Source organism: Puma concolor, chromosome E1 (genome assembly GCF_028749965.1).
Source record: "Puma concolor isolate L17-30 chromosome E1, mPumCon1.1.hap2, whole genome shotgun sequence".
Taxonomy (NCBI): domain Eukaryota; kingdom Metazoa; phylum Chordata; class Mammalia; order Carnivora; family Felidae; genus Puma; species Puma concolor.
The window spans coordinates 2,935,651-2,946,364 of NC_141680.1; the positions used below are offsets into that span (position 1 = coordinate 2,935,651).

At 58.1% G+C, this 10,714-nt stretch overlaps 1 protein-coding gene across 1 annotated transcript in view; it reads left to right on the top strand.

The window, feature by feature from the left end:
• Positions 1–10,475, top strand: part of DNAH2 (dynein axonemal heavy chain 2) — an 84,611-nt gene extending 74,136 nt beyond the window's left edge. Inside the window, exons 61-73 of the mRNA XM_086686540.1 lie at positions 1,104–1,290; positions 1,382–1,530; positions 1,691–1,874; positions 2,080–2,270; positions 7,349–7,540; positions 7,701–7,885; positions 8,154–8,382; positions 8,475–8,626; positions 8,742–8,856; positions 9,328–9,504; positions 9,611–9,685; positions 9,846–9,996; positions 10,119–10,475. Of these exons, the coding sequence (XP_086542666.1) occupies positions 1,104–1,290; positions 1,382–1,530; positions 1,691–1,874; positions 2,080–2,270; positions 7,349–7,540; positions 7,701–7,885; positions 8,154–8,382; positions 8,475–8,626; positions 8,742–8,856; positions 9,328–9,504; positions 9,611–9,685; positions 9,846–9,996; positions 10,119–10,273 (2,142 nt within the window). The 3' untranslated portion in view covers positions 10,274–10,475. The remainder of the gene's footprint in view (positions 1–1,103; positions 1,291–1,381; positions 1,531–1,690; positions 1,875–2,079; positions 2,271–7,348; positions 7,541–7,700; positions 7,886–8,153; positions 8,383–8,474; positions 8,627–8,741; positions 8,857–9,327; positions 9,505–9,610; positions 9,686–9,845; positions 9,997–10,118) is intronic.
• The last annotated feature ends 239 nt before the right edge of the window (positions 10,476–10,714 follow it).

The window sequence follows — 10,714 nt, forward strand, 5'->3', positions numbered from 1 at the left end:
CCTTAAAACTGCCAGACAGGGGTGCCTGGGTGGCTCAGTCAGTTAAGCGTCCGACTTCGGCTCAGGTCATGATCTCACGGTCTGTGGGTTCGAGCCCCGCATCGGGCTCTGTGCTGACAGCTTGGAGCCTGGAGCCTGCTTCAGATTCTGGGTCTCCTTCTCTCTCTGCCCCTCCTCTGCTCATACTCTCTCTCTCTCTCTCTCAAAAATGAATAAACTTTAAAAACAAATTTAAAAACACCTGCTAGACAGTGACACCACATTTCCTGGGCTGGCCTCTCTCCACCCTCCTGGACAATGCCGGGCACTTCTCCTCTCATCCGGGTTACCAATAACTAAGAGCCTCCCACTGCTCCCCACCCCCAGTCTGTCAGCATGCCCACCTCCCTGGTGTCACCTCCCATGGCCTGCCCTGCCCCCCCCCCCCCCCAGGGCTCCTGCATTCGCTGTCCCTTCTGCCACAGGTGCGCCCGCAGCTCCCACTCACCAACTTTAACGCTGGACTCAGATTGCGCCTCCCCGAGGCCTCCTTGACTTTCCTATTTAATACTTCAAACTACCCCCAGAACTCCCAATCTTTTGTATGCTCTTCAGCTCATTCTACTCTGGCGCGACCTTGCCATCTTTACCTAGCACTGGATAACTTAATTGTTTATGCCTTTGGCTCATCGTCTGCCCTCCCCTGTTGGAAAATAAGCCCCTCGGGGGCAGAGATATGTGCCCTTTATATTCAGCGCCGCATCCCAGTGCTCAGAACACACAGTGGGTGAGCAGTGAGTATTTGCTGAAGAGGGTGAAGAAGGGAAGGGGCCTTTCTGCAGGGCGAGGTCATTAGGGCGAGAGACAGTGTCACCAGGAAGCCAGCAGAGGGCGCCAGCTCCCCAAATTTGCGCCAAGAGGTGCCGGCTGGGTGCCGGGGGGCGACCCTGCCCCGCCCCCCCCACCCCCCCTCCAACTGACTTCCCCAGTCCAGGCAGAGCCCAGTGCCTCTGGGACTCCCACAGTCCTTTCCTCGTGGTGCCCGATGCAGGGTCTCGGCTGCCTCATCATTAAATGCTTGGAGGGGTTCCGGTCAGTCCCCTTCCTCCTCTCTCCTTGCCCAGGTCCTGGATCGCGAGGGCCAGATGGATAACCCGTGTACGAGCTGGCTCGCCGACGCCTACTGGGACAACATCACAGAGCTGGACAAACTGACCAACTTCCACGGGCTCATGAACTCCTTCGAGCAATACCCTCGTGACTGGCACCTGTGGTATACCAGCGCCACCCCGGAGAAGGCCATGCTGCCAGGTGCCCCCTCCCCGCCGGGCCCTTCCCCTCGTTCCCTGTCCCCGTCCCCGTCCCCTCCGAGCGTCTGCTTCCCGGCCCTCTCCGTCCCCAGGCGAGTGGGAAAACGCCTGCAATGAGATGCAGCGAATGCTGATCGTGCGCTCCCTGCGCCAGGACCGGGTGGCCTTCTGTGTCGCCTCGTTCATCGTCTCCAACCTCGGCTCCCGCTTCGTGGAGCCGCCCGTGCTCAACATGAAACTGGTCAGTGGCTTGGTTTCCTCCTTGCCCCCCCCCCCCCCGCACCCCCGGTCCTTCCTGCCTCGCTCTGCGGTGCCCCCAACCTCTGCTCTTGGGCAGTCCCCGCTCCCCCGACCCCGCCCCGCCTCACGTGTGGCCTTCTCACACCCCGTGCTTCTGGCAGGTTCTGGAGGATTCGACCCCACGCACCCCGCTGGTGTTCATCCTGTCTCCCGGTGTGGACCCCTCCGGCGCCCTGCTCCAGCTGGCGGAGCACATGGGCATGGCCCAGCGTTTCCACGCCCTGTCCCTGGGCCAGGGCCAGGCCCCCATTGCCGCCCGGCTCCTGCGAGAGGGGGTCCTTCAGGGTCAGCGTCCCGTCCTGCTCCCCCACCCCCGTCCCTCGTGCGCGTCTTACTCCCCGGAAGCCCCGGCCTCCGTCACGCTACCGTGACCGCAGCCCCCACTTCTCCAGAGGACCCCTTCCCCCGACACGCGCGGAATCGGGGGCGACGCGTGGGGACACGCGGGGCTCGGGGAAGGGCTCCCACTGAATCCAGTGCCCCCTTGCAGGACACTGGGTGTTCCTAGCTAACTGCCACCTGTCGCTGTCTTGGATGCCCAGCCTGGACAAGCTGGTAGAGCGGCTGCAGGTGGAAGAACCTCACCCTTCCTTCCGCCTCTGGCTCAGCTCCAGCCCCCACCCGGACTTCCCCATCTCCGTCCTGCAGGCCGGCATCAAGATGACCACGGAACCGCCAAAGGTACGGCGCCGGCCGCGCTGCTGCTGGCCCGGCTGGCTCTGTTGCGGCCGGCGCCAGCGGGAGGCCCAGCCTTAACAGCCGCCTGGCCTTCGGGCTCTGCTCCCCTCTCCAGAGACCCCCCCCCCTCGCCTCTTCCCTCCGTGCGCCAGGCTCTTAGCACAGAGCGGTAATCTCTAACGCCGCTAGCCGCTTACCGTGCCCGGCATCGTCCCTGTACCAAATTCGTTTAGAACACACACACCCTATCAGGTAGGCGCCGTCGCCCCCATTTTACAGAGAGGAAACTGAGGCACAGAAGAGTAAACAGCTAGTCCACAGGACCTTCCTGCCTCCCGGCATTTCCTTCCACCTCTCCCCAGTGCCCCGAGCTTCCGGCCCTTCTCCCTCCAGCTCTGCTGAAATGTTTTTCTCCAGCCCGGAGGTCACCGCTGAATGCAGCCACACCGATCACGTTCCCGTGTCCCCCCCCCCCCCCCCCCCCCCCCCCCCCCCCCGTTCACCTCTGCTTACGCCACTCGAGTAGCTTTCCGGTGCTTTTAGTCAAGACGGAAACCCTTGCTGACCCGGCCTGTGAGCCCCCTCCCCCCACCCTGTGCCTCTGGGCCCCACCTACCCCTTCTCCCTTCCCTCTCTTCGCTCCACCCTCAATTCTTAAAATATCTTGTTCCTCTTCCCCCAGACTCTGCACCGTCCTGCCCCAAGGCTTCCGCACCAGCTGCCGGGCACCCCCACCCCCACCCCGCCGCCCCCCCCTTCGCCCCTTCAGGCCTCGGCCCTCCTCGTTGAGCTCAGCATCCCAGTGAAACACTCTCCTAGAACCTTCCTGCTGGTCCTTTTACCGTGTGAGTTTGGTTCTGACGAATGCCTGCTGTCTTCTCTAGACTGGAAACTCCGCGAGGCCAGAGGACACATCTTTTGTCTCTCTCTCTCTCTCTGTCTTGCTCACCTTGTGACTAGCACCTGTACGTAATAGGTACTCAACCAGTAAGTCTGGACACACGTCTTTCATCATGTAAATCCTCCTCGCCTGCCTTGGGGCAGTTGACACAGTGAACTGTCCCCCCACCCTTTCCCTGACACGCGCTTGGGGTTCTCCCTCCGTCTCCCGCCACATCACTTCTCACGCCTGTGTTTCCTTTTCCTCTTGGCCTCTGATCGTATCTCCAGGCTTGGTCCTTGACCTCCAACTTGGCTCATTCTCCGTTTCCCCCTTTCACAACTCGATGGAGAAATTGTCCTCTTCCTGATCCTGCCCAGTCCTTGTCTCTGGCCCCGGGAAGCAAACGCACTCCCGGGTCTGAATTCCATCTGGCAACGAGGCGTTTCCTCCTGGCACGCCACAACCATAAATCCCGTACAAGTGGCCAGCCCGCCACCGCAGATGATCTCCTCGGCCCAGTTCTGTTAGCGGCGCCTCCGTTTTTCGAAGAACCTCCTTTTGCTTTCCAAGAAAGGTGTATGCCTTGGTGGCTAGAGGGCCCCCTGTTGGCCGAGCGCCCCGCGAGGGGCACAGGTGTGTCAGAGCGGAGGCAGGTGCCACTTCTGGCCGCATAAGAAGGTGGAGGCCACCTGGAATCTGGGGGCGGCCTGGGGGGGGGGGGGCGGTTGGGGAGGGGGGAGGGGAGGCTCGCCCTGGCTCCACCCAGGGGAGATTTGTCCTCACCACCCGGGGTCTGCAGAACCTCTGGACGTGAGCCAGACCTTCAGGGAAGGCCGAACGTTCACGGCATACTTGTTTGCAACAGGATTTCTCTCCGTAGGGAAGAGGGCACTATTTTTAAATGTTTTACTTGGAAATCATTGGAAACTTACGCAAGAGTTGTAAGAACAAGACTACTCTAGGGTTCCTGGCTGGCTCCGTTGGCAGAGAGTATGACCCTTGATCTCAGGGTGTTGAGTTCAAGCCCCACATTGGGCCTGGAGCCTACTTAAAACAAACAAACAAACAAACAAAAACAGAAGAAGAAGAACACAAACACTATGTCCTCACAGCCTCACACCCGTGGACTCGTTACCCAGACTCTTCCATTGTTAACATTTTGCCTCACTGGCCTTATCATTTGATCTCTCTCTGCATCTCCACGCACACATGCTTTCTCCGAACGCCGAGAGTAAACTGGGAAAGACATCATGGTCTTTTCCCACTAATACTTCAGTGTATTTTGGCATAAAGGGCTCAATCCTGAGAAGGATTTTTATTTTTTTTCAATACACACTACAGCACAGCTGTCCAACCTCAATAAACGGATAGAGCATTTGAACCCCATCTATTATATATTCCAATTGTGGTAAAGGACCCGGTCATGTCCTTTTTAAAATTCTCCCCCAGCACAGGATCTGTTCTAGGTCAGGTATTGCAATTTTGTTGTCCTGTGAAAGAGGCCAGTGTTTGCATCGGGATACACGAAAGCAGCCCCAATAGTCAAGGGGACGGGGGCTCATTCGAGTCTTACAAGTAAGAAGGTCCCTACAACCACAGCCCCCAGTCGCCGGTTTGGGTGCGATTCTGGAGTGGTATTCTTGGTTGGATCACTGCCTGCCTTCTAGTCCTTTCCTTTTCATTAAATATTAAGCAGATACAAAAGAATATAAAATACAAGAGGGGGTGCCTGGGTGGCTCGGTGTGTTGAGCGTCCGACTCTTGATTTCAGTTCCGATCACGATCCCAGAGTCAAGGGATCAAGCCCCGCATCAGGCTCCGCGCTGAGTGTAGGGCCTGCTTGGGATTCTCTCTCTCCCTCCCTCCCTGCCTCCCTCCACTCCTCTCCCCTACACCTGTTTGCACCCTCTCTCTCAAAAAAAAATTCTAAAATATATGCAAAGATCTAAAGGATCCCCATTCATTTTTGAAAACATTTTAAACATCTTTATTTAGTTTTGAGAGACAGAGCGTGAGCGGGGCAGGGGCAGAGAGAAGAGAGAGAGGGAGACACAGGATCTGAAGCAGGCTCCGAGCTGTCAGCACAGAGCCCGACAGAGCCCCACGTGGGGCTTGAACCCAGCAACTATGAGATCCTGACCTGAGCCGAAGTCGGATGCTCAACCGACTGAGCCACCCAGGCGCCCCCATGGATCCCAACTCAGTACACACCTGTGTGCCCATCTTCCTGTGTAAGAAAGATGATTCCCATTCCCACCGCCCTCCCCACTCGGCTGCAGCCACTTTTCTCAAGGTGCGTCTGGCTAACACACACATTCATCTGCGCCTTGCTTCTTTCATTCAGCGCTGGGTACTTGACATTGATTCACGCTGCTTATGTTTCACGGTTCCTCATATGCTCCACAACCTAATCCTTCGTCCGCTTTGTGTTTTGCGGGTTGTCTTCCCCCACCCCCCCGCCTTGTTAACTATTATTATTGGTGAATAGAGATCCTTAGTTTGTATGAGATGGAATTTAGCTCTTCTCTTCTTTATGGCTTGTGCTCCTAGGTCTCATTCAAGAAATCTTTGCTCACTGCGAGGTTGTAAAGGCACTCCCTTGTCTTCAAAACCGTTTTATAGGGGCACCTGGGCGGCTCCGTCGGTTAAGCGTCCGACCTCGGCTCAGGTCATGACCTCACGGTTTGTGAGTTCGAGCCCCACATCGGGCTCTGTGCCGAGAGCTCAGAGCCTGGAGCCTGCTTCGGATTCTGTGTCTCCCTCTCGCTCTGTCCTTCCCCTGCTCGCTCACTCTCTCTTCCTCTCAAAAATAAACAGACATAAAAAGAAAGAGTTTTATACCCTGACTTTCACATTCATGTGTCTTAACCACTTGAGACGGATCCTTGTGAGTGTGGAATGAGGCAGAAGTCTAATTTTGTTGCCCCCCCAGCCCCCCACGTAGATAACCCATTCTCCCAGTACCATCATCAAATAGCCCACCATCAGCCTGGCGATGTTCGATGCCTGCCAGGCCTTAACTCCCCTTTACACACACCTAGGTTTCTGGGCCCTTTATCTCTGTTCACTGGTCAGGTTGTTTATATTCAGGTCAGTATGTACCGTGTCAGTTCCTGTTTGGCTCCATAATAATGCGTGATAGCTGGTGAGGCAAGTCTCTCTACCTCATTCTTCTTCAGGCTATGCCATGGTCTTTGATTCTCCGGCAGAAATGTTGGAATTAGCTTGTCAAGTTCCACAAACAAAACCCTGTGGATCACTTTGCAGGAAATCAACGTCTTGGGTAGATCGAGTCTCCTGATCCATGATTATAGTACGTCTCTCTCCACGTAATCTTTATGTCAATAAAGTTTTGTCATTCTCTCTATGAAGATTTGTACATTTTCACTGGACTTATTCCTAGACACGTTACATATTTTGATGTTCTAAATGACGATATTCTTGCTTACATATTGTCCCGACTCCATTCTGTCCCTCATAGACGGGGCTTCTTAAAGCACCGTTTCAACCTATTGCGGTAGTACTCGAGACAGAAAGTGGCCCTGTGACTCCTGGTGAATCACGGCCCTTCTGACCCCACCTGAGTCCTCGAGCTTGACTTCAGTTAGACCCATCTCCTTACTTATTCTCCCCTTTGTGCCTTTATTCCCTCAATTCTTTCCATCTCCAGGAGACTGATGCCCTCCTCTCGGCCTGGTGACCTCCTTCCCGTTTGTGACACTTAGTCCAAATCCCGACCTGTTCTCGAAGCCTGATAAATCTATCACGTGGCATGCCCCTCCTCGATGATACACTACGGCTCCTCTAATCTACACTGAACCTCTGTACCTAATGGTGTACGTTTTTGTCCGTTAATAGTTGCACGGATAGGTCCTCATGTTTTCTGGTATTCCCAAATCGAGCCGGCCTGCCCGCCGTCGAGAACATCATGGCTGAGAGGATCAAAAGCGGGGGGGACAAGGAGGCAGAGCTCCCAGTAGCCCACACAGTGCGCGCGTGCAAGTTAGAGAAAGGCACCCACCCGGTCCTGTGAATCGGTGCACATCCTGGCGCGCAGGTCAAGGGCTGCACTGCAGCCCTCACTGACCTCTTCGGCCAGTGCCCTCGTGCAGTAAGCAGCCTCCACAACCGTGGCGGTGCTACCGGCAGGGCTTGGCACGATGCACGTCACCCCACCTCCGCGCTGCACTGTCCCCAGGGCCTAAAGGCCAACATGACGCGCCTCTACCAGCTGATGACGGAATCGCAGTTTTCCCGCTGCTCCAAACCTGCCAAGTATAAGAAGCTTCTGTTTGCCCTCTGCTTCTTCCATTCCGTGTTGCTGGAGCGCAGAAAGTTCCTGCAGCTCGGCTGGAACATCGTCTACGGCTTCAATGACTCTGACTTTGAGGTTTGTGCCAGCAGGGGGCCGGCATCCCAGCGCCCCCTCTCCTCACACTTCCCGCCTTGCGGCTCCTCCCCCTCCCCCCCCGCCCCGCCCCCTGCCACCGAGGGAAGTTCCTCCCCTAACTGTGTGTGGGGGTGGGGGTGGGGGCTGGGACCACGCACAGGTGTCGGAGAACTTGCTGAGTCTCTACCTGGAGGAGTACCAGGACACACCCTGGGATGCCCTCAAGTACCTCATCGCCGGCGTCAACTACGGCGGGCACGTCACCGATGACTGGGACCGGCGGCTGCTCACCACCTACATCAACGACTATTTCTGTGACCAGACTCTCTCAACCCCCTTCTACCGGTGAGGGGGAGGTGGCGCCGAACAGGGGGCCAGAGGACACCCGGCAGACCAGGTGGCAGGACTGGGGTTACGGGGAGCGGAGCGTTGGAGGGGAGGCCAGGAGGCGGGGGGCGGGGGGGGGGGGGCTCGTGGGGCCGGGAGGGGAGCAGGTGCAGGGAGCTGGACGCAGGGGGCACACGCGCCTGCAGAGGGGCCAGGGTCTTGGCCTGGCGCCGAAGCCCCAGAGTGTGGCCCACAGCGTGGTGAGAATTATGCTGTGGGTCGCCAGGTTGTCAGCACTGGAGACTTACTTCATCCCCAAAGATGGGACTCTGGCCTCTTACAAGGAGTACATCAGCATGTTGCCCACCATGGACCCCCCTGAGGCCTTTGGCCAGCACCCCAACGCGGATGTGGCCTCCCAGATCACTGAGGCGCGGACTCTCTTTGAGACTCTGCTGTCCCTGCAACCCCAGATTACACCCACCAGGGCGGGAGGCCAGAGCCGAGAAGAGAAGGTAGGCAGGGGTGGATGCCGGGTTCAGGGGCGGGGGGGAGTGGGGGTGTGGGGAGGAGAGAGGCCCCCCACTCAGAGCCTCTGCCGGGTCAGGTCCTCGAGCTGGCTGCAGATGTGAAACAGAAAATCCCTGAAATGATCGACTATGAGGGGACCCGGAAACTGCTGGCCATGGACCCCTCCCCCCTCAACGTGGTCCTTCTGCAGGAAATCCAGAGATACAACAAGCTTATGGAGACCATCCTGTAAGATGGAGAGGGGCTCGGTGGGGAGGGGGTGGGAGGAAAGGCGCCCCCCAGCCCCCCCACCTGAGATGGCTCTGCCAGGCCCTTCTCTAAGCTCCCACCTCACCCTGCCCAGGTTTTCCCTGACAGATCTAGAAAAAGGCATCCAGGGCCTCATCGTCATGTCTACAAGCCTGGAAGAGATTTTCAACTGCATCTTCGACGCCCATGTCCCGCCACTCTGGGGGAAGGCAAGATGACCCGGCTGTCGATCCTCCTGCAACAATGAGCTGACCTCTGGCCCCGGTGCCCCCAGCCTCCCGGTTGTAGGAGCAAAGCCAGGGAGCCTGGGTTTTGGAGCCAGACAGATTCAAATCTGAAAGCTGGCTCTGCCGTTCACAGACTGGCTTTGCGGTTATTAACTCAGGGACTTAGGGCGAGTCACTAACCTCTCTGAAGACGCGTCAGGGATTCCTAGTGCTGTGTGCAACTCTCAGTAGGTGCTTCGTTAACGGTAACTGGACAGCACTGTTGCTGGCGTGGTTAACTAGTGCTCGCTTTATGCTTCTTTCCCGGGAGGGGGCTTTCGGAGACAGCTTTGCCAGCCTTAACGGGGGACCCGGCCGACACATCTCCTCCTATCTGCCCCGAGCGCACCAAGTAAAGATTTGCACGCGTGAACGAATGAACGCGTACACACGCACCGCCTCCCCCTCCCCCAGGCGTATCCCTCACAAAAGCCACTGGCCTCGTGGACGCGGGACTTGGCCACACGCGTGGAGCAGTTTGAGCTGTGGGCCAGCCGGGCCCGGCCCCCCGTGATCTTCTGGCTTTCCGGCTTCACCTTCCCCACCGGCTTCCTCACCGCCGTGCTGCAGGCCTCAGCTCGCCAAAATAACGTGAGCCACATGCTAAGTGTGACCGGGGCGGGGGGGGGGGGGGTGCTGGCCACCTGGGCTCGCTCCTCTCTGGGGGTCCTCCCTTATTCTCGCCTTCCATCCCCAGATTTCGGTGGACAGCCTCTCCTGGGAGTTTATTGTTTCCACCGTGGATGACAGCAACCTCGTGTACCCACCCAAGGTGGGAGCCAGATGTGCTCCGACTGGGAGCAAAGGCGGGTCTGGTGGAGGAGGGCGCTGGGAGCAAAGGGGGGAAACGGCTGGTTGGCAAGGGAGAAGGGAGGCCAGAGGCCAGGGGTGCTGGCAGCCTCGGGTCCAGACTTCTCCCCGTGTCTTCCTAGGACGGCGTGTGGGTCCGGGGCCTGTACCTGGAGGGCGCCGGCTGGGACTGGAAGAACTCCTGCCTGGTGGAGGCGGACCCCATGCAGCTCGTCTGCCTCATGCCCACCATCCACTTCAGGCCGGCAGAAAGCCGAAAGAAGAGCGCCAAGGGTGGGATGGCGCCCCGAGTTTGGATCCCAACCCCTCCTCTGCCCTGCCCCTCCCCCCACACCTGTGCCTGCTCTCCCAGAGGCCCCAGCGCCCTGACTCCCATCCCCTCTCCTTTCCCTCAGGCATGTACTCCTGTCCCTGCTATTACTATCCCAACCGGGCAGGCAGCTCAGACCGAGCCTCCTTCGTCATTGGCATCGACCTCCGGTCCGGGACCATGACATCTGATCACTGGATCAAGAGGGGCACCGCTCTACTCATGAGCCTGGACAACTGAGGAGGCCTCCTCTTCCTCCCCGCTTGAGGGAGGGTCGGGGACTCTAGGGGCCAAGACTGATAATGCACTTCGGACCAGGGCTGGACTTAACTCTGGCCTTGGCCGTGGTTGAATGCGCCGCGGGATGGGGCCCTGGAGATGGCTAGCCTTTAATAAAGGTGGAAGGATTGTCTTGGAGCTCAGAGCGGGAAAACACCCGCAACCACAAGCCTTAAGCCTCTCAATGGGGTGGTGGGGGTTTGGGGAGGGAGGAAGCCCGGATCTCACAGAGGAAGCGAACCCCTGCGAGCTACTGCTTTTGGACTGGGAAAGGAGCTTGGGAAGAGGGAGGTGTGGCCTTGGACGAGGGGGCAGGGCTGTGGGGCCTAAACCGGGTGTGGCTAAATCTCGGGGCTGGACTTGAGCGGGCGGGGCGGGGCTTATTTTGGGAAACGCGCGTGA